The sequence below is a fragment of the Miniopterus schreibersii genome, assembly GCF_964146895.1.
Source record: "Miniopterus schreibersii genome assembly, chromosome: 2".
Lineage (NCBI taxonomy): Eukaryota > Metazoa > Chordata > Mammalia > Chiroptera > Miniopteridae > Miniopterus > Miniopterus schreibersii.
In genome coordinates this window covers 106,320,786-106,348,046 of record NC_138102.1, presented here as the reverse complement: position 1 = coordinate 106,348,046, position 27,261 = coordinate 106,320,786, and the positions used below count along the sequence as shown (strand labels likewise).

At 50.4% G+C, this 27,261-nt stretch overlaps 1 protein-coding gene across 2 annotated transcripts in view; it reads left to right on the top strand.

The window, feature by feature from the left end:
• Positions 1 to 27,261, top strand: part of IQSEC3 (IQ motif and Sec7 domain ArfGEF 3) — a gene marked incomplete at its 5' end in the record, with an annotated part of 104,722 nt that overhangs the window by 44,225 nt on the left and 33,236 nt on the right. For both annotated transcript variants that reach the window (XM_081130144.1, XM_081130143.1), the window contains 3 exons: positions 6,550 to 6,829; positions 18,105 to 19,243; positions 21,194 to 21,355. In XM_081130144.1, the coding sequence (XP_080986270.1) occupies positions 6,550 to 6,829; positions 18,105 to 19,243; positions 21,194 to 21,355 (1,581 nt within the window). The remainder of the gene's footprint in view (positions 1 to 6,549; positions 6,830 to 18,104; positions 19,244 to 21,193; positions 21,356 to 27,261) is intronic.

Below are 27,261 nucleotides of genomic sequence, written 5' to 3'. Positions count from 1 at the left end.
CTTCCAGCTCGGATAATGGAGGTCACAGAGGAGGTGCTGGCATGGATTAAATGACATAGGGAGGCAAAGGGAGGCTTGTGCTCTGTTCTTGGGTGTTGAGGGCTGACTGGTGGGCATCAGCAGGGATGGTGCAGCGTGAGCCCTGGGCTAGTGCAGAAGGAAGGGGAGAGGGAGGAAGCTGGGCCCTCCTTCCTTCCAGATGTCACAGCGTCTTGCTCGAACTGTCAATTTTACGATGAGGAAACAGGTACAGAGAGAAGCCATGTACCTGAAGTTATACCGAACGCTGCGGGCGGAGGGGAGATTAGACCCTGACTCTCAGTGCTCTTACCACCACCTCAAGCAGCATTTTCCAGCCTGTGCTTCGAATGGGCACAGAGTGAATTTGTTTTTAACATTGGCCCTCTGTTCACCTCAACCCTCCCCAGTACCACCTGGGACCTCAAAGGGTACTTGGCTTCCATCGTTCAGTGACTATTCTGACCACCTACGATAACTTTATTGATTCAGACAAGGGAGAGAAAGAAGTGTTTTAGTAAAGGCTGAAAAATCTTGAGATGTGAGGCATGTTATTAGCTTTTGTCTGGAAAATGCCTCGTTTCTTTGTCCCAGAAGAGCTTTAAGAAAGGCTGGCCGAGTCTGGGATAATCTAGTGTGGGAGGATCTTCCAGTCTGAGGAGGCCTGCAGCCTTCAAAACACTCCTAGCAAGTCTCTAGTAATTACTGTTCTAGCCACCGTGCCCATGGGAAAGCAGCCCTCCCCCGCCCCCACCCCCATCAATACCGACAAGCCTCAGTGGCTGGCCCTCCAGGCTCCCCCTCATCCTTTCTCCACCATAGTGCCGAGGGCCACCACCACCCATGCCAGCCTCTGCTATGGAAGTGTGAGCCTGGGTGCCTCGGCCCCTGAGGTCTCTCCAAGCAGGGCCCACACCCTCTCCTCACCCTCACACAGCTCTTCAGCTGCTCCTGTCCCCTCCAGCTCCTCACAGGGACTCAGCTTCTTGTCAGGGGCTGAGTAAGCGCAGATGCTGGGGTCCTGTCAGGTACCCCCCTTCTCGCTCTTTCCTCTTACAGAAAGGCTAAATTTCCTGTGGTGGCCATCATGCCAACCTAGGAAGTCATTTTACCTCCATCACTCTCTTGGAAAAGAGATCTTCACGTCCCCATGTTGCAAGTGAGAAAACTGAGATGAGAAAGTAAGGTATCTTGCTCAAGCTCACCCAGTTAGTAAGTTGCAGACCCAGGGACCTCACTCCACTCAAGCTTTCTTACTTGTGAACGAGGATTCCCTGTGTTGAGGTCACGGTGACCAGTGTCGGAAAGCTCTGTGGTGTGTGGTACCCAAACATTTTGTCTGTACTAGCAGAGCTGCCTACAGCCCTTGGCACTGTCCTCAGCATATGGAAGATAATCCGTGATCATCTCTTCAGAATAGTGTTTCTAGCCTGGATCCACGGGGTCTGTAAGGCCTCTGAAGACAGAGATAAAATTTGGTGTGTATGATATAATGCGCACTTTTCTGGGAAGAGAGCCCAGAGTTCTTATCAAAGGTGCTAGAACTCAGAAATGCTCACAGGCATTATAGCAGCTGCATTTTAGAAAGTCAACTCTGGTAGCAGAGATGGTAGGTAGGCTGGGGTGGTCACTGGAACCCCAAGAGAGTCGCACATGCGCCAGGACGAGGCATGCTCAGCAGGGACCCAGCACCCTTCTGAGCACAAGCTGGCTCTCCACATTAGTGACCCTTCCCCAATGTGATGTTCAGCTTCAACATACAGGTCATTCTGCTCTTGGGCACATGTATTATCCTTCTGAGTGACTCTTGTTCCCTCAATTTCTCAAAGACTTTCATTTCCCATACTCTAATCCTGTGTTCTCATATGTAGAATAACCTCCATGGATGGCCTGGGCCCTGTATATGTATCAGCCTAATACCATCTGGGCACAACCAAAGCCTTCTAAGAACCTCTCACTTTGGTGCCATCCACTTATTACCTTCTCAAATGGATGCCCCAACCAGGGGAAGATTCTTGTGACTAGCATCTCCCATATGTCAGCAGTGACTTTAAATTTCTCCAGGCTAGTGGACTGCCATTCAAGAGATCAGTTTCTGCAGCTGGATATGAGCCCAGTACAGCTAAGATCACCGGGATCCCTCTCCAGGAGCTCAAGGGAAGGGCTTACAAGAAGCTATGCAGGTCACAGAGTGAATTCCACATGATTCCTGTCCAAGTGCCAGGCTGCCTGGAATCTGACCCACTAGGGACGGCAGTTTCATGATGTGAGGTCAGCCCAGCAAACTCTGGAAGCTTAAGTGACACATAGATTATGTCTTGGGAGTAATGATGTCCCAGGTACTGGAACAATGGGCTTCCAATTCCATAAGCGACTATGGATTAAGGACAATGGTCCTTCCAGCTATGACAATGTAAGATGAAGATTCAAACCTCTTTCCTCGGACCATCTTTAGAGATGGAGTGCAGAGCGGGAAACTGAGGCTGGTAACATCTTGTTGATTCTCAGCCTTTAAATAGGAGCCCTAGTTGGTTTTGCTCAGTGGTTAGAGCGTCGGCCCTCAGACTGAAGGGTCTTGGGTTCAGTTCCAGTCAAGGGCACGTACCTCGGTTGCAGGCTCAATCCCCGGCCCTGGTCGGAGCATGTGTGGGAGGCAACGAATCAATGTGTCTCTCTCACATCGATGTTTCTCTCTCTGTCTCTTCCCGTCCCTTCCACTCTCTCTAAAAAATCAATGGAAAAAATATCCTCAGGTGAGGATTAACAAAAATAAATAATAAATAAATAAATAAATAAATAAATAAATAAATGAATAGAGGTGCTGAACACAAAGGCTTCCACTGCTCCCCGACAAAGTGACCAAAGCACAAGTCCACACAACAGGCACTGGATAAATGCCCACCCAGGGGATGCCACACTGTGGTGGTGACAGTTAAAGGGACTGCCTGTAGGTGGTGAATACACAACAGATTCCTCAGAGGCCATGTATCCCGTGACTTGGTGACATCCCAGAGCAAGGCCCTTCACTGTGTGGTTGCTTCTGTGGATGGAGAACAGGGGTGGGAGGAAGCCAGTCCATCTTCAGTCTTCTCCCTAAACACCCTGGGAGTTAGTCTGGAGAACTGGGAAAGGCCAGAAGGTGTGATGAAAAAACTCCAATTGTTTCTGTTTCATGAAGGTTGACAGGAAGACTAAATGTTGAGAACCCTTTCCACTTAGGAACTCTCCACGTTATTTCCTGGGATTCCTTTGAGACTCCATGCTGTAGGGTCCCAGCTCAAAATACAACCATCTCTGCCATCACCACTTATCAGGGACTCAGTGTGCCAGGCACTGTACTAGGTGCTTTGCAAGCTACGTCTATTTCTCACAGCAACCTTGTAAAAGAGTTATTAGGATGCCCATTTGTAGATGAGGAAGTTAGATAACTTGCTCAAGGTCACATAGTAGATAGCAGACCTTGGTTCTAAAGAGTCCTGAAACCAAAACGTATGTTCTTTGCCCTCCATTATATAACTTTAAACTTTGCCATATTAATGACAGCAGTCCTGGGTTTCCATAGTCACCTTCTACCACACGCACGGAGAAGTCTAAGGAAGGAAGGCAAGGACAGGGTCCCCTTTCTACACTCTTAATCGTATACCTGGGAGGAGGGCCACAGTCTCTTAGGTCCCTGTGCACATAGGTGGGAAAGGTGGAGTTGGTTGCACCAGCCAGAAAGCCTGGATCCTTGGGGTCGGTGGGCCTTGTTGGATTGGTCTCAGCACTGCAACCCAAGCTCCCAGAATGTCTGAGTCAGCAGGGTCCTGAGAGATGAGTAAGCTCCCCTCAGGTGACTGGTGAGGAAACTGACCCAGGAGGAGGACATGAATTACTCAAAGCCTCACAGCTATTTAGAAGCATTGCGTGTGCATGAGTGTGTGTGGGGGGGGAGGTGTGTGTGGGAGGGTTGTGTGTCTGTGAGTGGAAATGGCAGTGGGGTAGCCTAACTCCTAGGCCTGTGAATGAGTTCAGGTGAGAAGTCCTTGGAGCCTTTGTCTATATCCAGAAGGGTGGCCCACAAAGAAGGCTATTTTAAAATTTTGTTTTGTTTTAATATAAGTAGTTTATTTGGCACAAGGTAACTCTAAGAAGTGTCAATAGGGGAATTGGGACTGAGACACAGAAAAGAAGGAAGCCAATACAGGTTCATTAATGATCAGGTCACTGCTTTGGCCAACTGGGGCTCCATCACATTGGGCACTTTGGGGAGGTGGCATGGAATGTGCCTTAGAGTTGTTTTGCCTGAGGGATGAGGAAGCTGGTATATTTATCTACCAACCTCTATTGTTGTTGGTTGAGCCTGCTATTGAGTGGCATCCACTCCCCAGAACCTCTTGCCAAGCACACTCCAGCAATCAGGGAAAACTAAAGGCTACTTTAAACGGTGTCTGCAGCCCTGAGTAGCCACCGGCTCTCTAAAGAGTCCTGAAACGTTTTGGGTTGGGGAGGCCTTGGGCATCAGTACCAAAAACAGTTGCAGGTGGGACTAGATGTTGTCTTCCAGAGGCCGGTTGTGCTCACAGAGGGAAGGGGCTGTTTCCATGTGCCCTGAAGGGAGAGTGGACAAGAGGAGCTTTAAGCAAGAGGAGTTCAAGTAAGAGTTGTGAAAGAACCTCCTGGTGATACTAGTTTAAAAAACACACACATCTGATATCTAGAGTTCACCCAACTATGTAGCTTCATTGGCGGCCACACAAGAAATGACAGAGCAAAGGAATATGCCATAGCAAGGAGTGGTGCCTTAGGGAGTCTGAGGCTCCTGGTTCCAAGGCAATCCAATGAGCTCTCCTTTATCGGGGGGATGCTGGGAGGACAGATGGAGGTTTAGTGAAGAGAGGGCTCTTCACCCTGCCCTTGGTTATTCTAGCACCAGGGGCTCCAAAGTTGGGTGAAAGCAATAGCAAAAGGTCTCCTCTCTGGTATGATTTGGGGCCTCTTACATGGAGGCAAAGCCTTGGAAGAAATAAGCAAGTCCTAAGGTTGCCTAGCTCTCTAACTAGGGCCACCCCACCTCCCTGCACCCCTGCTCATTTGTGAAAAAGGAGATTGGAAGACTGAACTAGATGACCTCAGGGTCCCTTCCAGTTCTGACCTTCTGTCACTGTCCACTGCAGAGGCCATCCTCTGGCCCTTGGGTTCTCTTCAATTCTGTCATCAGCAAATATTTATTGAACACTCATCCTTTGCCCAGCACTAAGTGGGGGGAAGGGAATCAGATGGAATACAGGCTCTGGCCTCTGGGAGGGGACTGATGAGAGAAACAGGAGTTAATGTTTATCGAGCACTTACTCTGCCAGGCACTGTGCTAAATGCCTTACATATACTGACTCCTTGACCCACACCCCAATCATAACCCAGTAAGGTAGGTACTAGAACCTCCATTACACAGATGAGAAAACCAGGGCTCAGAGAAAAAGCAACTTGAACAAAGCCACACAGTGGCAGAGCTTGGATTTGAGCCCACAATGCTTCTCCTCCTCTGTGAAATAGACAGTGACTCTCTAAGTGCAGGTCCTAGTATTCTAGCAGATAGAGCAGCAAAAGCTGGAGTCACCTGGGAAGGCTCCATGGAGGAAGTGGCTTAACACTGAGCCTTGAGGAAAGTGCAGAATTTGGAGGCTGACTGGGGAAGGGAGCAACCTAAGTGCACTAATGCTCCAGGGCAGGCTGGAGTGTGGTGGTCCAGCTAGCAGGTGTCTTCTTATAGGGGGAGGATAGATAGCAACTACAGATCAGCTTGCTTCAGGGAAGAAGAGGAAGAGTGAGGGAAGAACAGATGCTTCCCAAACCCAGCAAAGCAAGAACCATCCTCTTCATAGACACAGCCCACAAAAGCTGGCATCCACCTGCTTTGGGGGCCCTTTATGCCCCAACCGGGCAAATAAGCATCCCCCAGACACGTTTGGACAAAAGATGGAGCTGAATCAGTGTGGGTCATCTTCCTCCAGCTACCTAAGCCAATGGCCAGAGAGTCAGCCCACTGATAATTATGATAGTTAACACTTATACACAGCAATTACCATGAACCAAGCACTGTTTTAAGAATTTTAGCTAATTTAAGCCTTCCAACATCCCTATGAGGTAGACACTATTATTATGCCTATTTTATAGATGGGGAAATAGGTACAGTGAGGTTAAATAATCTGCTCAGAGTCCCACAGCTAGTAAGAGGCAGAGCCCACATTTTAACCCAGGCAGTCTACTCTTAACCTCTCTGCTCCTCTTCTTCCAAGCAGAAGTTCATGAGCTCTGGCCATAACTGCTTCTTCCCTCTGTGTGGGATACCAAGTATAGGTCCTCCTTCTTGCTGGGGCTATTCCCTGCCAAGATAGCCCTTCCCTAGAGGGGACTGCAGGAGACATCTTCAGCAGCCCCCACCACTAGAAAGGCCCATCGCTGCCAGACTGCCCGGTTTCTCCCCCACCCCTGTACCCACATGCACCCTGTCCCCCTCTTCCCCAACCGAGCACCGTTGCCTTTTGTTCACAGTGACGGCTCCTGCGCCCAGGCCAGTGGGGGCATGGAGGACTCCGTGGTGGCAGCAGCAGCCGTGGCAGCCGGCAGACCCAGTGCCCATGCCCCGAAGGCTCAAGCCCAGGAGCTGCAGGAGGAGGAGGAGCGGCCAGGGGCAGGGGGTGCCTCCCCGAGGGCTGGCCCGCACCGTGGGGCCTCCCCTGGCCAGCAGCAGCCTGCCCTGGCAACAGGGCTCTGCTCCCACACCCCTGCTGCCTCCGATTACGAGCTCTCCCTTGACCTAAAGAATCAACAGGTACCCAGGGCCTCCAAGGGGGGTGGGAAGGGTGGTGAAGGGGCTGTGCCTTTGGGAGCTGTCCAGGGTGCCAGGGATCTCCCCATCTGGGCCCTCTTCTGCTGCAGCGACACCCCTTTTGCACCAGTTCTCTCAAAATGAGCTAAGTAATCCGCCCTCCCAGCAGCCCAATCTCCAAAGCAAGCAGCCTCTACACAGAAGGGTCACATTCTTGCAATGTCAGGCCCTTAGGCAGTGTGTCCAGGGCTCTGCTCCTCTCACCATGTGCAGGACACCTACACTGACCCACAAAGCATTAGGCAAGTGGCCCAGTGTTCTCTGGGGAAGTCCCACTCCACTTCCTACTTATAAGAGATAGCCCAGCTTACGTGCCCACTCAAGAGGCAAGCCCCATGCCTAGGTGCACACAGGCTCAAATGAGGTTCAAAGAGTGGTCTCCTGGTAGACTGAGGATTCCCAAGATTAACCCAGATTGGGAGACGCCCAGAGCTCCCCTATTAGAGAACAGGTTCCGTTGAGGGGCCCTAGGCCTTACCTTCTATTCTGTGAAGCAGGAGAAAGTGGTCAGTCACAGGATCCCCAAGTGATATTGCCAGTTTTTCTTGGTGGACAGTTAACAGACCAGAAGTAAGATCTATAAGTGTGTGTGTGCGTGTGTGTGTGTGTATGTGTGTGTGCACACCCATGTGCACACGTGTGTGAACATGCTTAGAGAAAGATATTATTACCTGATGTTGTTAAGAAAGAGCCTTGAACTTGGAGCCATAGTTTGTCCTTGCTCTAGTTAACTCTGTGACAGCAGGAATGCCAGTTACACACTCTGAGCATTGGTTTCTCATCAGCAAAATTGGGAATCTGATCTTGAGTCATCTCTCAGGTCTCTTTTGCTCTGAAATGAGTAGATTCTAAGGAACCAATCTTTAACCCAGTGGACAGGTCCTTGGGAAAGGAAGCTAGTAGAACAGTTACTAAGACTGAGCCAAACCAAACCAACGTCATGTCTTTCCTTAGGTGTCAATGCCAATCTATTATCCTGGATCGAGGCCAGCTGTAGTCTGGTGCATCTGGCTCTCATAAAGTATTTGACAAATTCTCTTATGATATCTATGTAGACATGATAGAAAGGAGATTAGATCACTATATAGTCAGGTGGGTTGTTCTCAAACAGAATTCTCAAAAACCTTTATTTTTCCATCAGTGCCAATTCCTAGGTGAGTGGGACGCTATCCTTGGTCCTGTCTGGTTCAATAATTTTAATGTGGCAGTACTTTCTGATGACACAGCTAATAGGGGACAGCTAATACCTTGATAATAGAATTCAGGACAGAAAGATGGTTTAAATGAAATAAATCAAATTAAATAAGAAAAAAATCTAAAGTTCTGCTCTTTGCTTTGAAAAGCCCACAGCACTAGTATAAGATGGGCAGGCTTGGTCCTGGGAGAAAGACCTTAGGGCTTCAATTCACTGTAAGCTTAAGATGAATCAACAGCTGGTAAAGCAGCTGCCAGAGAAGTGAGGACAGCAGCCTTCACAGAAGGGTAGACAAGACCCCAAAATAAGCGAGCAGCCGGCTGGAGCTCCACACTGACTACTGCTCAGGGCCTGTCTGGAGCCTGTCTGGGGCTACATTTGAGGGGGAAATGAGAATCCTGTGGTTATCCTAAGAAGGAAAACAGGATTGGCTGGAATCATATGGAGAAACTGTAGACATGAAAACAAGCTTTAAATATGGAAGAGCTGCCATGTGATAAAGGGACTAGTTGTATTTTCTATCATTCCAGACAAAAATAGTGGTACTAATGTATGAAAGCTATAAGAGAGGAAGATTTTAGCTTGGTTAACATCTAGAGCTGTTACAAACATGGAATGTCTTGCTTGTGAGGTAGTGAGTCCTGTGTTACTGGGAATTCCATGCAGCGGCTGGCACATGCCCACCGGGAGCATCACAGTGTGATCAGAGTGGCCAGTTGGCCCGGATGAGAGAGTCCTCTCAATTCCCCATGACTGCTCCTTGGGGACAGAGACAATCTCTTATTCATCTTTTTACCCTTCCCCTAGCATCTAGCAGAGTGTCTTGGACATAGTAAGAGCCCACTGAGTGAATATTTTTTAATAACTATGATATGCCAAGCAATAAGGGAGTGGGGTACAAAAAGAAGAGAAGCATGGTTCTTACTTGCTCCTCCAAGAGATTACAGTTCAATTTAAGGAGTATCCAGTTAATAACAGCAAAGGAAACTCATGCTTCATCTTGGGCAGGAGAATTACTTTAATGCTGATGACTAGGTGGGATATGGAGAGTTGTATAGGTTCTGATTAGTACTATGGGCCTTTTTTTATAGTGGACATAATTCTAATAGATGGGTTTGCATAGCAGGCCAGCAAGAGTGAGGCAAGAAAGGTGAGGGTTAGAGGTGGCGGCGTCCTCATGCTAGGTGGACCCAACCATGGGAAAAGCTCACCTCCCCGGCTCATGTATCTGTCTGGGCCAAGCGTAGGCTGGGGGTGGGAAGAAGGGGTAAAAGGGATTGATGAGCTAGAGCAAAGTGATTAAAAACATGGCACACATTTACTAAGAGACTGAGCTCTGCTCCTTTCTCTTCTGCAAATGAACTGTGTTACCTTGGGCAAGTTGCTTAACTCCTCTGGGCCTCATTGTCTCATATCTCTTTGGGGTTTTGCCTCCACTACTGATGTTCCTACTCCCTCCATACTCCTGCACTTGGCCTCCATCACTCCTCTTTATTTGGGACTAACTTTTGGTGTTCCTCCCTCCCCCTGGCAGCTTTCCCCGCCATCCCTACACTGCGCTGGTTGCCCCTTCTCAGCGGTCCCATAGCCCAGGTCCCTGTCATCGCCGTTCAGCCCTATATCATCGTTTCTTGTTTCCTTCGCTCCTTCTTGAAAGCAGGACACTTGACTTATATCCCTAGTGCTGAACACAGTGCTTGGCGTGAAGATGCTGGAAAGATGAAAAGGGGAAACTAATAACTCAGGGACCTGAAGGGGGGTTGGGATGGGCATGAAGCCTTCAGCCAAGACCTAATTCCACTTTAGCTTTCTTTGAGATCTAGGCTTTAGTATCCTGATCCTGTGATCTCCACCAGTCACACAAATCCTCGTCGTCCCTGGGCTGGAAGGAATCTTGGACAGTCATCATTTCCCTAGTCCACCAGCCTGCCAGCCCTGCTCCACCCACAGTCTAGGATCCCAGTCATTCCCTGAGGCTCCTCCCCCTCCCCTGCATCTTCTTCATCCCCATACCCACTGATGCTACCTCTTAACTATTTTCCAAACACCACCCTCTCTTGCCACCCCCTGCCCCACTCTAAGCCACCCCACCATCATCTCTGGCCTGCACACCTGGGCAAACCCCCACGGATCCCCCTGCTTCAAGCTGTGCCTCTTCCAACCTAATCGCCACACTGCAGCTGAGTCCTCCTTACAAAGGGCACGTCTCATTATGGTACCCACCCCCCCTCGCCCTGCGTGAAAACCTTCCATGGCTCCTCATCCGTGTAGGACAAACACTTCTCCAGGCTCTTCTGCCACCCCACGTCCTGGGATTTTATTTCCTCTGCTGGGAATGCTCCCTACCTGTCCCCCAATCACCTTCCCCTGGGTGATCGCTCCTCATACTTCAAGTCTCAGCCCAGCTGTCCCTGAACCTGGCTGTGTGCTTTTACTGAGAGCCCCACTGCCGGCTCTGCACTGTCTGTCTGGTAGCTGCCCCACTCTAGGGTCAAGGTCTGTGTTGTTCTCAGGGCTATCACGGAGTTGAGCAGATTGTGCACTGAACACTTCCAGGGGTGCTATTCACTTCATAGGCTGTGTGAGGAGCAAAAAATCCCTAGAGCTGGGCACTAGGTGCTGCCCTGCCCTGGCCCACCATTGTTTTCCTACACCCAGTGCAGTCCCTGCCACTTAGGAAATGCTCAACATTGGAGGAATACAGAAAGAAAGAAGAAAGAAAGAAAGAAAGAAAGAAAGAAAGAAAGAAAGAAAGAAAGAAAGAAAGAAAGAAAGAAAGAAAGAAGAGGCCCTCCCCAGGCTTCCCTGCTCTCCCTGCTCCCAGTCCCCTCCCCTTGGTCGCACAGTGAGCAGGTCCCCTGCGTAGCTCCCTCTGCCCTCACTCCACCTCACAGTGCTCCTTGGAGCTACCACCGTGGGGGAATGCAGATCCCTTTTGGGGCCCTTTAGGAAAGACTGTGGCTGTGGCAAGGATATAGAGGGGAGAGGAGTGATTTCCAAATTCATTCAGGCTCTCTAGAGAGTTGTATCCTGCCGCTGTGGAGAAACAGCCCATTGGAGCCCATCTCAGATGTCCACATTATATACCTCTCCATGCTGTCCAACCCAGGGGTTGTGGAGCTGCAGTCAGTGGCATCCAGGCCCTGTTCCCCAAGTTAGGGTTCTGGGTGGAAACCACATCTCCTTCTGGAGAGCAGCCCGTTCCCCAGTGGATCCCCTATACCCAAGCCTCAGGGTCCGGCCTTACTATGGGGTAACTCTCAAGGGGAGATGTGGTGGCTGCATTTCCAACTTTGCGGGCCTCAGTTTCCTCATTTGTGACACAAGAAGCTATGCCAGACATATCTAAGGACCTTTTCACTCTGAAGATGAGAACTCTACCATGGGCATGGGGAGCCCCAGAGGACCAGCCTATGGCAAGGCACACTGGGGTTTCCTCCGCTCAATTGCATTCAGTTCAGGGAACAGTATTGCACAGCTGCTCTGTCCAGGGCCTGTGAGAGGCCTGGGGACACCACAGTGCAAAAGACACAGTCCCCGTGCTCAGGGAGCCCACATTCCAGTGATGGGCACTGACATGTAACTAGTACTAGCGAGCATGAAGGACACTATGTGTGGGCACAGTACTAGGTATTTTCTACGCATTACCTCCTCAGATCTGCACTGTATCCCAGTGAGCGAGGTACTGTTCCTCTCCCCATTTAAGAGTGAGAAGACTAAGGCTTAGTGATGTAAAGTAACTTGCCCGAGGATACATCCCAGGTATGGGTCATCCCTCATGCAGCCAAGACTTGGACCCCACAGCCTAAGATTTTAACCCAGCACCTGCCACTGTCTCCTGTTCCAATGAAGGGTAATTCCAAGGGCATAGCACCCAGGGCACTGTGGGAGCACTGAAGAGGGCAGCAGCCCAACCTGGAGTTCAGAGTAGGCTTCCCGGTGCAGCTCACCTGAGGGAGTCTCTGAACTAGGAGTAGCTGAGCTGCAGCACCCACCACTCCTGCTTGGCTGTAATCAGGGAAGGCTCCTAGGGGTAGGCAGGCCTCAGGGGCCACACCCTGCCCAGTCAGATGGACCTCTCCCGTGCTGCCCTGAGCATCTCCTAAGCTCCTCTGCCCTCCCCAGACTCTCCGCCCCTCAGCCTCAGGTGAGGTTTGCTCCATGTACTGTTTCAGTGTTCTCAGTTGAGAAATCTTGGATCAGAGGAAATCCTTGCTCACATGTGAAAGCCCCCGTCACCTTCCCCATCCCCACCCTGCTCCCCCACATTCCTCAGCACTGTGGCTCCCAGCTAACTGCTCTTCCTTCCCCACCCTGTCTTGATGGCCATCTCTCAGTGGCAACCTGAAGAGAGGGAGCATGTTCTAATTAACACTGAGAGGCTCATTAGAGAGACAGAGCCCTGGAGCCCCCTCCACTGCTTCTTCTGGCAGGAGCTGAGAGATTGATTTCTTGGGAGGAAGAGAGGCCACAATTACCTATGATTCATGGGGTTTAGAGAGAGGTGAGCAGAGCTGCTCCTTGGTCAGTGGGCCCAGAGGCCCCTCCCTCCCCTAGAGCTGTCCTCCCTTCTCCCATCTATCTGTCAACTCTCTGACGTGGCCCTGGTTAAGAGCAGGGTTAGGGTGGATGGAGCTGACCTGAGGCCCTGTCAGGCCCCCAAGCCCTATGGGAAGCAGGAGGAGGGTGTGGGTGAAGCATTTGACTCTAAGCCCAGATCCGGAAGAGAGCCTGGATTTTTATTTCCCCTGGGACAGAGGAGAGTTCAGTTTAGTTCATGTCTGCAAACATGTAAGTCACGACTATGGCTCTTGCTCAGTGTTGGGAACCAGGGGTACAGAGACAGATAGTACTGTCCAGCCTGTAGGTACAGTCTGTAGGTACAGAGAGGGCATTGATGGGGGAAAGAAGCAGCGGGAGACATGCAGGCTGGGGTGCAGCAGGCACAAGGCTGGACTAAATGGGATATGGTTGCATTCAATGCATTAGAACAAATGGAGAAAATCCAATAACTGAATTCAAATACCACAGTGAGCAGTTGTTCTGTGCCAGGCTCTGTGGTGGGTGCTATACATGGATCTGAAGATGACTAAAACATATCGAGGCCTCGAATAACGTGTGCTCCGTTGCAGTCTGGGGGAGAGAAAGCAGGGTTAGATAAATATTACAAAGATGAGTGGAGAAAACAGCATTCTCTGTGGGGCCCAAGGCAGGGAGATCTGGTCTATTGGGGGACTAAGAAGGCTTTGTGGACGAGGTACATTGGAGACAGGTCTTAAAGAAAGGAGACATGCTTTACCTGGAGGGAAGGGGGCAAGAATGGGATTCGAGGGAGGGGAGAACATTGCAGGCTGAGCAAATGCTCAGAGCGGAAGAGCCAGGCAGAGTGGAGCTGCTGTGTGCATGGGCTTTGTGCAGTGGAGGCTGGGAGGCAGGCAGGGCCAGATTGCTCAGCTTCAGAATGTCAGGAGGAAGCATTTATACTTCTTTTGGGCACTGGTCTCAAGCAACGAAAAGCCTGTGTTTACATCTGCTTTTTGAGAGCATTGATCAGGGTACTGGTGTATCAGGTAGATGGTGGGGGTGGGAAGGAAGCAGGGAGGCAGGGAGGAGGCTGCAGAAGTGGTCCAGGTGGGGAGTCAAAGGGAGCCCCACGTGGCAATAGTCTGGTGGAAAGGTCAAGATGATTGCAAATATTGAGGACTTTGGGGCTGGTATATGTGGAAGATGGGGCAAAGGAGGACCCAAGGACAAATGAGAGGTCCCCAAACTGGATGACAATACAGCCAAGGTGCAGTTAGGCAAATAAGGAAGTCATTGAAAGCTGGTTTGGGTGAGGTGGGGAAAGACGATGGCTTTGTATAGGTGGATAGGGGACCCATAGGCTGTTGGAAATGCAGGGTCAAGGCTAAGAATGGAGATTTGAGAGTCATTCATAGTCATCATTGACATCATTAGATAGCTACCGCTTACTGATCCCCTACTATGTGCCATGTGCTATGTGAAATAACTTAAGCTTCACAATAAGCGATTGTCAGCAGGATTAGCCTTATTTAACAACAGGTAAGAAAACTGAGAGACAGAGATATTAGGAAACTTGTCCAAAGTCAACCAGCAAAGAAGAGGCAGATCTGGGACTGGGCATATTTCCTATGGCTTGTTCATCAATCCATTCAAGTAGAGTGAAATTATAAAATTATAAACGAGGTTCTTAGGTAAGAGGTAAGAAGACATCAGCCTGCAGAACATCCTTAGAGTTGCCACAAAGGCTTTGCCAGAGATAGTTTCCCTCTTAATTACTTGTTAATTATCAACTACCAGAGGCTTGTCTAATGACTTCCAACATAGAAATCATGGAAAATGTCCAGAAGTGTATAGAAAAATAATTAAAATGTGCCTGGAGAGTAGAAGATGGCACATATCTGGCTTGTAACTAGCATGCTTAGGGATTTGGTGATCAAAATGTAGGATTAAGGAACTCTATGGAGACTGGAGAGCTGAGGACAGAGTCTCGGGGTGATAAAAATATCAAGAGCTGCAGAAAAGAGGAAGGAGGAGGGTTGAGGATGAGCCATCAGATTTAGTGATTAAAGATCATTTTAGAAGACTGGTGGGAGCAGGAGACAGACTTCAAGGAGCCAGGGCATGCAGGGTTGGATCAGCAATTTGGCATCTGCTCATGCAGTGAGGCAGAGGGTGTAGACCGGTTCTCCAAAAGCTTTGGTGGAAATAAAAAGAAATTGGGCTAGTGCCCCAAAGCAGGGGAGCTAAGCTGAGTTGTGTTTTAGCCTGGGGAGATCTGGGAGAGTCTGTAGGCAAGTGGAAAGGTGCCAATGGAAGGGTGGGGGTTGGAAATACAAGCAAAAGAGAGACTAGAGGATGAAGTAAACTTACAAAGGAGGAAAGAGAGGGTGAGATCGTCAGCTCTGGGAGAGGAAAGTTACAGGTCAGATTAGGAAGGTTTCTGAGAATCACAAAGATAACTTTGGAATTAATTCTTTAATTAATTCAATAAATATTGATTGAAGGCCTACTATGTACTGGGTACTCTCCAAGCATTGGGGATAAAACAGCGAACACAGCAGGCAAAGTCTCAGCCTTCATGAGGCTTATAGTCTAGTGGAGGACTTAATGGAACAGATTCAAGAATTTAAAATCAGGTTTTCTCCTCTGCTTGGCCAAAACATGGACAGTGGCTGGTAGAAGTCTCTTTGGGTTACCTCAGCCAGTGTCCTGCCTCCAAGCAGGATGATACCATGCAAAAAGGATAGACCTCTTTAACTGTTTTGGAAACATTTCAGGCAATGGGATTTCATACTTTTCCTCTGTTGCCAATAGCATCTCATAACCTGAAAGGAATGCTCTTGGATATGGGGTTTCCCTAAAAGTGTGAATAGACCAGGTAGGAAAGAGATGTGAATTCCTGTCCGATGTCAGTTTCTCTTGGTGCTTGGGGAAAGATATGAGAGAGACAGAAATTGAGAGAGAAGGAAGCAGGTAAGTGGTCAGTTTCCTTCACTCTGGATGGCCTAAATTAATCAGGTGAAGCATCAGAGAGACTCTCTCCTGTTGGCCTCAAAGGGTCAAACAGCCCTGTTGCGAAGAGGGCGGTGTGGCTGAGAACAGCAGGCAGCCTCTAGTAACAGTCCTCAGTCTTAAAAAATCTCAAGGAACTGAATTCTGCCACCAACAGTGAGCTTGGAAGAGGACTCTGAGCTTACATGAGATTGACATTTTGGTTTCAGCCTGGTAAGATCCCAAGGAGAGAACCCAGTTGAGCTGTGCCCAGACTACTGACATAAAGAACTGTGAAAAAATAAATGGGTGTTGTTGTAAGCTGCTAAGTTTGAGAGAACTTGCTACGTAGCAATAGATAACTAATACATTTAGTATGATTTTTTTAAAGAGAAATATTAAATATTCCTACGTACAATATGAAGATTATGAGGATGGGAGAGCTTCCTGCTTTCTGCTTAAAGCCTTGCACCTTGTGAAATGCAAATACTTCTGGGAGGAGTTGTAGGAAGCCTTTTTGGCCATCCAAACCTTAATAAGGAGTTTTCCAGCTATCTTCAGAGAAGAGTGTTGGATGTGGAGAGAGAGCATAATGCCACTAGATTTGAGGAGGGCTCAAGGCACTGAATGGTGGGACTAGCAGAGAATCCTGCAGCGAGAGTTGAGGGCATTCATTTTACCAGGGCTTGTCCCTAAGGATTGGGATTATATCTGTGAGGTCTCCTGGGCAGGAGGGTGCCTCCACTGGTCCAGCTGTGGGTACCCACAGGGCGGAACAAAGGGTATTGCTGGGGCTGTGGGAAGGCAGTCACTCCAGCTGCATTCCCTGGTGGGTTGAGTGGAGCAGGAAGTGGGTAGAATGGTTCTTTCTACTGAAGAATGAAAATTGGTCTTTTTATCTATCCCCCTCCCCACCCATGGTCCTGGGGGAACATGGGAGGGATGATGCTGTTCTTGCCATAAGTTGCTTATCTCAGCCCATTTATCTCTATCCTTAGGTCAGGAATGACACTAGGTGTCAGTGGAGTGTATGGTTGTGAATAGGACATAATTTCAGGGCCCAGGAATACTTCCTCACTGTCTAAACTTCCCTAAGGACTGGTTGGTGCCCACAATGCTACTGTTTGTCCATCTCCTTAACGCAGCACTTGTCCCTTATTTAAATGCAAAAACCTCCAGGAAGGGGCATGGTTAAATGTTACTGGTCATTCACATCTCAGGGGGAATATCTTTCTCATCCTTTCCTGAGAGGTTCTGATAAGAGAGAAGTAAGAGCATAATAAGGGATAGAAAAGATCATAGACAGGGGACAGAGCTGAGAGGATGTAAGTAAAGGCCTTGAAGATAAATTGGCCCCTTGTCAGACATTTTCCTGGGATCAGATCTACCCAGATGAAGCCGCATGCCCCTACCAGCTAGCCCCACCAAGTCCAGCCCTGGTTGTACAGCTCCCATTTTTGAGCACAGAGGTGACTCGAATTGTAAAGCATGGTAGCCTGGAGGGGACTTCCCCTCTTGATACAGCCATCCATCATCCATCCATCATCCATCCATCATCCATCCATCCATCCATCCATCCATCCATCCATCCATCCATCCACCCAACTTTGAATTAAATTAACATTTATTGAGCACCTACTGTGTGCCAGCCCTTGGGCTGGGTACTGGGAACACAGAGATAATCAAACCCCAATCCCAGCCCTTATGATGTCCCAGGGACTGCCCCAATGCAGTGACATAAATGCTAAGAGGAAAAGCAGATGAAAGGAGTAGTAGCAGCAATTTTTAAAAAGCATTTCTGTTTAATTTTTAAATTATTTTAAAATATATCTTTATTGATTTCAGAGAGAGGAAAGGAGAGGGAGAGAGAGAGAGAGAGAGAAACATCAATGATGAGTCATTGATAGAACCTGCAACCCAGGCACGTGCCCTGACCAGAATCGAACCCTGGTTGCCTGGATCTCAGGTCCACACTCAACTGCTGAGCCATGCCCGGCCGGGCTAAATTATTTTTAAATGTGCACAAAACTAGAAAGAATAGTGTAATAAACTGTCTTATGGTTATCACCCAGCTCCAACAACTTTTATTAATATTTTTTCATCTAACACACTTTTTTGGTGGAGTATTTTAATACAAATTCAAGACATGAATTTCATCCATAAATACTTCCATATGCATCACTGATAGGAACGTTTTAAAATGATCACCAAACCAGCAATATCTTACTATAATCGGCAATACCTCTCCCCTGCCCTGAGGCCTCACCAAGCCCTGGAATCCCTTCCGACATCCTACACTTCTAGGGGTCTTGCCAAGGACCTGCTCTCTCCTGCCATGCACGCTTGTTTTCAGACCTCAGTGCCCCACAGTTGTGCATTCCTGGGCCCCTGCAAAGTTTAGCCAGGTGACTCCCCCGCATTAAAGGACAGCCATCAGCACCCTCTTTTAGAAGGGCTGTGACACACCTTTCCTAACTGCGCTTTTCCTCCCCTCTGCCCTTGTTGCAGATTGAAATGCTAGAGCACAAGTACGGGGGCCACCTGGTATCCCGGCGGGCCGCTTGCACCATCCAAACCGCTTTCCGCCAGTACCAGCTCAGCAAGAACTTCGAGAAGATCCGCAACTCGCTCCTGGAGAGCCGCCTGCCGCGTAGGATCTCCCTGCGCAAGGTGCGCGCGCCCACCGCGGAGAGCCTGGCGGCCGAGAAGGCGCTCATGGAGGGCTACGGCCTCCTGGGGCTGCCGCTGGTGCGCTCGCCCTCCCTGCCGCCCGCCTTCGCGGGCACGCTCACCGAGCTGGAGGACTCCTTCACCGAGCAGGTGCAGTCCCTGGCCAAGTCCATAGACGACGCCCTCAGCACCTGGAGCCTCAAAACCATGTGCTCCCTGCAGGAGAGCGGCGCTTACCAGATCCACCAGGCCTTGCACGGCGGCGCCGGGCCGCCCGGCCTGGAGGCAGAGATGCGGGAGCCCGAGAGCGCTCGCCCGGGACCCGGGGAGGAGGCCGCCGAGGCCGCGGGCCTGCCCCAGGGCCACAGCAGCACCCTGATGATGGCTTTCCGGGATGTCACCGTGCAGATCGCCAACCAGAACATCTCTGTCTCCTCCTCCACCGCTCTGTCTGTGGCCAACTGTCTGGGCCCACAGACTCCCCAGGCCCCAGCGGAGTCCCCTGCGGGCCACGCCGAGCTGGGCGAGGCCCGGGCTCCGGCGGCCCCGGCGGCCCCAGCCGCAGGCCCGGGAGACGCGCCCGCCCTGATCGCGCGCGCAAAAGAGGGGGCCGGCGGGGCCCCGAGGGCCGGCTCCCCTGCGGCCACGGGTGCGGTGGTGCAGGAGGCCCCGGCCGCACCGGGAGAGGAGGAAGCGGAGGCGGAGGAGACGGGGAACGCGGGGAAAGGGGCCGAGGCCGAGGCCGAGGCCGAGGCCGGCGACAGCTCGGAGCAGCTGAGCAGCAGCAGCACGTCCACCAAGTCCGCCAAGTCCGGCTCGGAAGCCTCGGCATCGGCCTCCAAGGAGGCCCTGCAGGCCATGATCCTGAGCCTGCCGCGCTACCACTGCGAGAACCCGGCCAGCTGCAAGTCGCCCACGCTCTCCACCGACACCCTGCGCAAGCGCCTCTACCGCATCGGCCTCAACCTCTTCAACATGTAAGTGAGGCTGGGCTCCGGAGCGGGTCCCGGGGAGGGAAGGCAGGCTAGCGGGGAGCCACGGAATTCAGCACAGCATCCCAGGGCCCTCGCAGGTGGCGTTTGTGCCACGCCTGCTCCTTGAGATTCGGTGTACAAATACAGATTTTAGCTTTAATTGTTATTGATTTAAGAAACATTAGGAACAAAATGGCATTTCAAACCCATGCTTTCACCACTGTTACTGCCTAAGATGAAGCTAGAGTTTGAAAAGTGAGAGAACTGAAAAGAAAATACAGTATTAAGTAAATAACGGTACAGATTATATGAGGATTGCGCAGAAATCATTCAGGTAGGATATGAAGTTAGGGGCCCACAGCAATCGGGTGGGGTTGATGAAGAGGAGAGACAGACAGTGAGCAAAGGGGAAAATGAGGAAAGGGGAATGAGGGGCGGGTGGGGGAAAGAGAAGAGACCTACTTTAAGGGGTTCAAGTAGAAAGCAGAAGAGGGAGGGGCAAAGGGGGGGGAGACGGAAAGAGTGTGAAGCAGGCTGGGGTGTAGGACAAAGAGAACAGGGGAATGAAGGAGAGAAATGAACGACTGTCAGAGCCCCCAGGGAGAGCCCCAGCCAAACCTTTTCCCACAACCAGAATGTATACAGCTGGTGGCAAGCAGAGGGAGCACACATGGAAATTTCAAGTACATGAGGCACTGATCTCCACCCTCCGCTCAACCCTTTCTTCATAGCCCTGAGCCAGGAAACACAACATCCCTCCTGCCCACACGCATTATTTCCTGAGTGCCAGGCACCAGGACCACAAAGATGAGTAAGACACATCCCCTGCTCTCAAGGAGCGTGTGTCCTGGGGAGAATAACTACCGTTCATAAAGCATCTGCAGTCTTCCCAACAGTATTAAAGGTAGCATTGTTATGCCATTTTACAGAAAAGGAAACAGGCTCACACTAGTGAGTGAGTTGCACACTGTGACACAACTAGTAAGCTACAGACTTAGGTGAAGCCAGATCTGTCTAACTCCCAATCCATTGCCTTTTCTTTTACATCAGGCTGCCGTCCTGGTGAGCAGCCCCCACCTGACACATCCAGGGCATCATTTCAACATGCACACAAATGTTCACACAGATTCTTGGATCCCTCAAGACAGTGGTTCTCAAACTATCTATGGTGAAGGACCAGTTTTGGTTTTTACCCAACACATTGTGGGCCAATACTTTTGTAAAATACAATAAAAATGAACTGCTAGAAACACATTCTTGGTTGTCCTGAAAATGTCAAAGTGCTGTAAAAGGTTCTAAATGCTTACCCTCTATTTCTGTACTTATCTTCTCCTGGACGAGTAAGAAACAATTCAGGGAAGAGCATGGATTTGCAGACCACACTGTGAGCACAACTGCCTTAAGACACAGCACCCACACCCACACCCACACCCACACCCACACCCACACCCACACATAGACTCAAGCCTGGGACTGTAAATGCCGGAGAACAGGATTCTTGTGTATCCACCATCCACAGGGAACAGGGAATGTGGGGGAGATCTCACCGCTGTTCCTAATCTCATCCTCTCCAAATTCCAGGATGGGTATTGCATATAGACAACAGGACCTTGGGGACCTCTTGACAGGCCTCTGGGTGAGATCTGGTGGGAGTGAGGCAGAAAGAGGGAAGACACCTCTTCACCTGTTCTGGAATTCCCCTTCCCCCCTTCCCGCCCCACACTATCTTCACTCCTTTGTGGGATGGTTCAGGAGGGTGAGGCTCAGGGGAAAGGTGCTTTTGATGGGGATCCCCTCTTCTGTGGAAAGAATCCTGGCATTTCCTGAGAATTCTTTCCAAGGACCTCCAGACACTTTTTATGGGTTCCATGGGCTGGAAGAACAGAGAAAGAAGCCGTGGATAGCCTTGGCTCACTCTCCACTCCTTCTCCCCACCCCCATCCACACCCCCAGAAACCCAGACAAGGGCATCCAGTTCCTGATCTCACGTGGCTTCATCCCTGACACCCCCATCGGAGTGGCCCACTTCCTGCTCCAGCGTAAAGGCCTCAGCCGGCAGATGATTGGAGAGTTCCTGGGTAACAACAAGAAGCAGTTCAACCACGACGTGTTGGAGTGAGTGCCCCACCCCCGGGGCTCCCCACCCCCTCCCTCAATTCCCTCCTTCCCACTGGGATGGGGGACCTCAGCTAGGAAGGACTCAGGGAAGAAAGAGGGATGTCTGAAGTCTTGTCCATTTCCCAGAAAGCCTCTCCCTAGTCCTAGCAGTTTCCTGTTTGTTCCCAGGAACCAGAATCCCCATGGCCTTTAGCCAATCACTGCATTTTGACCAGCCTGTTTCCCCTAGAAAGTCTTTTATTTATTGAGCACATTATGTGCAGGGTACCATTGGTACAGAAATGGTCAAAGGAGACAAAAAGGCCACCTTCTCTCCCACCCTCAGGGGCAAGAAAATGGGCCTGGAGAGGAGAGGGCTGTCAGTGCTGGGGCCTTCTCCACCTGGGGAACAGACCCCTCAACCCACCCTCTCCTTGCCACCTGTCGAGCCCCCAGACCCCCCCCCAAGCATCTACCTGCTCCCCACCTAGGATCATTTTCATATCGGTGGAGGCAAACATGAGGCAGAAAAAAGAAGGGGTTAGACTGAGGGGTTTTAGAGCAGGAAAACACTATGATTCCATAAAGATGGACTGACCACCCAAATCACGACAATCAAAGAAACTTGCTCTCCAGTCTAATAGGTGGGGGGTGGGGTGAGGGGGCTCCCTTTGCTAGTGTTCAGCTTTGCCAGTGTGAACAGGCAAGAGTCTCTTCACACTCGCTGCCCCTCTCGAGCTGCCGGGCAGGGGTGGCATTACTTGAGGAGCAGGACTTGGAGCACCCCTCCCTGGCAAAGAGAGGGTGAGGTCCCAGGAAGTCTGTTCCAGGCCCCTGCCACTCCCCAGATGTACCTTCTCTCTCCCACTGGGCCCCCTAGGCTCAGATGTTCTTGAAGGTCACCATTCTGTAGGGAGCCACCCCCACTTCCCTTCCCCTTTTCTCCTTGGATACAGTCAACAGAAGTGTTTCCCCTGGGGTCCTAGGAGAACCTCTCCTGTTTGTCCTTGCTCTTGGAGCAGCAAGGGCCTGCTGCAGAGGGGCAGAGGGCTCCTAATCAAGGCTTTGGAAGTGTGAGAGTCACCCAACCTGACCGGAAAGGTAGTCACTGTCCTTGGAGTGGGAGCTCAGAGACCTGGCTTAGTTTAAGGAGCAGTATTGGTGCTGTCTGGGCCCGCGTTTCCCTGCCTGTGGAGTGTGGATGTTGGCTGATGAGGAGTGGACCAGCTGCCCCATGGAATCCTTGTCGTATTCCTAAATTTACTGGTAGGGTGGTTGTCTAACTGCATACAGTCAGAAGAATGGGGACTTGGGTCCATCTGAGGGACCATGAAATCCCCAGAACCCAGCTCCTGCCTCTGACTCTCAGTGGCTTTGGACAGTTTGCTGTCCCTTTCACATCGATGGTTGAGATGTTCTGAGTGCCTCACAAAGGAAAATAAACTGATGAATGCGCAGCATTTCCCTGTCACCCTCCCTTCTTCTGCCATTGCCTCTGACTCCCCTTTCCCTTCACCACCACCCCTGCTGAAGAGGAGAAAGATCAGGTTTTTCAGACGCTTCCCTTCCCCTGTTTTTCCTCCATCTGGTTCCCCTCTCTGGCTTTTTCATTGGCTTTTGTCCCCTTTCCATTCTGTAGGAGGGCGAGTGGAGGTGTTGTGCCCTATGGCTTTGTTCTTTCGGACTGTTCCACACCCCCGGGGGGCCCTGCTTTGTCTCTGTGCTCTGAGTACAGGGGCGACTGCTTCACTCACAGGCCCTGACTGTCTGCTCTGTTCTCTCTCTTCTGCTTCCCTAGTCCCCGTGTCACCTGACCCTGGAATTTTAACCTGCCAGGCTCACATTGACCTGGAGTACTGGGAACCTACGGTTTTTCTCCAGCCCAGGTCACGCTGAGCAGCACAATGAAAACTAATTGCCACCCTCCCTGCGAGATGGAATGTGTGGGCTGGAGACTCAGACCAGCCGTGCAGCCTGTGCTGGCGGGAGACCTGGGCTGGGGTCTGGGCTAGCAGCTGAGGCAGGGCCAGGCCTGGGCCCAGGAGGCAGTGGCGGGGTAGGAGAGATGGCTGGACCTGAGAGGAAGGGCCCATCTCTGAACCTGGCTCTGCTCCTAACACACTATGTAGCTTTTGGAAGGCACTTCTCCTCTAGGCCTCAGTTTTCCATCTGTAAAACCAGAGGATTAGGCTGTGTGATCTCAGAGGTCCCTACAACTCCTGTGAATCTATCAATTTCCCCATTTCCCATTGCATCTGTAGCACACTGGCATCGTGCAGAATCATTCACCTTAAACATGGGGGCCCTGCTTTGTCATCCTGCCAGAGCATTCCTCAGGCTCCAGGGCAGTGCAGGGCACCAGAGTTCATGGGAGAACAAGATGACCATTCATCACGCATTCATTGAACACCGAGTGCCTACCACATGTTGGAAACGGGGCTGAGCTAGCTGTCCTGTGTATGTATGTGGATGGGGGAAGAATAGGAATGGCTCATGCGTCAGGGAACTTACAGGCCCAGGTGTCAATTGGGAGAGAAGAATGGAGAAGCATGGAAAAGGAGGCAGGAGGACCAAGCAGGCTCCAGCCAGCATTGTGGGTTTGGGGGAGACTGAGTACAGAGCTGAGCCCCAGTTCTGCCCCAGTGAATGCCTCATCCCTCATGCTTTATTCTGCAGCCACGCGGGCCCTGGGCTCGGAGGGCTCGGCACATTCAGCCTCTGCACACAGAAAGGAGCCCTCCTCCCCCAAGGCCACAGTTTGCTGACCACCTGGATTGTCTCCTGCAAAGTGCCAGGAGGAAGAAGGTGGGGACGCAGGAAGAGGCAGGCACTAGCAGGGGAGCCACATGCTGGGGTTTTGACACATCCCTGCCTCTCAAGCCAGCTGTTCTGGTACCTTTCAGGACCCTCTGCCTCTTCCTTATTTCCACCAGAGAAAACACACAATAACCAAGTCACCAGTGCCATTTTGCCCAGGCCTGGAAGGCTTCATTGGGATTCTACACAGTTCCCCTGCCCCCGCCTGGTGACATTCAGCAACTTACATCCGTTCTATACAAGGCTGTTTGCTGAATAAAAGGACATAAATCACCCATCCCCTTGGAGACTGAGACAAGACAAGCCACAGCACTCTCCAAGGAGCAGCCAGACAGGAAGGGGAGAGGCCTCTGGAAGAGGAAAGGGTGGGACCCCCAGATACCCCCTCCCAACTCTTATGCCTGTGGGAGAAGGAAGGGGAGCCTGAGCAGAATCTGCCTCCGCGCTGACCTGTGTCTGAGCATCATAGATGCAGTAACATTTGCTTCCAGCATCAGGCCCTCGGGGCTCTTAGAAGCTGACCTCCCATCCCTTTGTGCCCTACTTCCATAGACAACACACTCCAAGAAGGAACGTATTCAACCAGGCTTTATTCAAATAATAATAGAAGGCCTTCTGAGCTCAAAGGATCATGTCCATCTGTGTTTACCTGGAAAGGGCATTTTTTCTTTTTAAGGAGAAACCAGCCTCACTTCCCTTATTTGTAAAATGGGGAAATAGTACCTATCTAATATGAATGAAATATTTTCAATGCACATAAAATGCGTAACTCAGCACCTGATGCTTAGTAAATTCTTTTTTAAATGTTAGCTATTTCTATTATTATCTTTCCCACTTGAAAGCACAGGGCATTAGATATACGTCCCCCAAACCCACCCCACATACACCCCACCCCCAACACAGGGAAACCAAAGACTCTTCAGTTCTACTCCCTAGACAGCAAGAACTTCTGAGGAAGGAAGGGAGCTCATTTGGGGACCATGCTATACTCTGAGGAAGTCCTCTGGGTGCTGAGGAGACAGGGGGAGTGGCTGGCCCAGCAGCGGGAGCCAGACAGCAGCAGGGATTAGGATCTTTTGGGGCTGAAAGCTTCTCCCTTGCAGTTTTCACATGGCTGGGAAATTTGGCTGTGCTCTATTTCCTTCCTGAAATGTTTGCTTCAGCAGGTTTGAAGGCTGTGAATGGGGACTGTTCTGTGCTGGCTGTGAGTAGTCTCTTTTCTGGCCCAAGTGATCTTTGCAATGGGCATCTCATACACATGGAGGGCATTAGTGTCTGTCATTTCCCCAGAAATGCTCGAAGGGCAGGTTTTGGTTTGAGCTGCCAGAAGGAAGTTTCCCAAATGTTCCTACTCTCACTTTGTCTACTTCATTCTTTGTTAGATATTAGAGTTTGACATTTTAGTCAGACTTCATGATTTCATTTCCATAGAAATGTGTTGGCCAGAATTTAATAGATTTGTTCGTAGGGGACATTCAGAAATGAAGACAGATTGTCTGTCGTACTCAACAGGCTAGAAAGCTTCGGCCTTTCATCACTAGGAAGAAATTATTTGAGAACATTCTGCCCATAGTGCCGTGTGTGCCTCAGAACTGTTGCCTTATTCCTGAGGAATTCTGCGAGGAAGAGGAGAGTCCACTGGGGCCCAGGCAAACCCTTAAGTGTGGGGAGAGGGTGGAGAGAGGCCTGGGGCAGAAAGGGATAGACTTTGGGGTTATTTCCCAAGTTTGCTCTGCAAACTTCACGCTGCCACCACCCAGAGGAATGGAAGGAGGGGATCTCTTCTGAAAGTGATGTCTGGGATTTTATGGCCTTGACCTCTTACCTTTCCAGTGCCCTCCCCCAAACCCCCAACCACTCACCCACCTATCCCCCCTCCCACACACACATAAATGAGAGCTACCCCTTAACAGTAAAGAATCATGAGCACTGAAGAACTACTTACTCCTTTGGAGATCTTGGGGCCCCGAGTGTGGGGTGAACAAGTCCAGAGTTCAGACTCCCCTTGGCTTGGTCACATTATCATACAAACTGGGCTTTTACACAAAAATGAACATACCTACCCCCCAGTTCCTTCCCAATTACTCAGGCCCTAGCTCTGGAGGGGTCTGTCCTAATCCCTGTGTGATGTTCAGGTGTGGCTGAGACTGGCCACTCTTTGAAGTGGGACTTTAGAAGAAGCTTCCTGGAAGCTATGCTCTCCTGGGATTTTAGGAGGGCTGGCTCTGAGTGAGCAGGCCTCGAGACATTGCAGTGACAGCTCACATGTACGTATCAAGCAATTACTGTGTGCCAGCAGGCACTGTTCCAAGACCCATACCATGCAAAACCTCATTTCATCTTCGCAGCCACTCTGCCAGGTGAGTGCTATTAAGCTGAGCCAAATGAAGGACCTGAAGAGCAGAGGTTAGGTAGCTTGTCCACAATCACAGAGCTAATCAATGGCTGAGATCTTCAGCCAGGCAGCATGGTTCCATAACCTGAGCTTCTAAGCCTACATCTTCCTACCTCTGTACTGTATCCCAAGACCAGTGTGAACCTGATGCCTTTATAGTCCTTGTCAGGTGTGAATCGTGGTACTGGAAGATCCCTTGGATGGTCCACTAGTCCAGCCCCCTCATTTTACCTAGGCAGAAACTGAAGCCCAGAAAGAAGAAATGACTAGCTCCCTGGCCAGTGGAAGAGAAAATGAATGGTATCAGTTACTATCCCTTGACTTACCTTTGCTATGCTCTGACCCTTTCATCTGAGAAGGAAGCAGAGCCAAGAAACTGATTCATAAATCTCAAGAAGACTGAGCTAGATTCAGTTTCCTCTAAAGGGTTGGTGGATGAATGTCTAGTAGTATAATTTCAGGCAGAGTATTTGGTGGTGAGGGAAAGGGTCTTAATACCTATGCTAGAGGGAAGGAACTTTCCAAGTCCACTTACTTACCTGGCATGTCAATCCAGACTTGGTCTCCAGGTACATAAAGAAAATTATCATTTATTAAGCTTTGTTTTATACTAAGAACTTTACATACATTATCTCCTTTAAAACTTATAACCACTCTGCCCATGAGGTGTTATAGGTATCAGCTCCATTCTACAGATGGGAAAAGAGAGGCA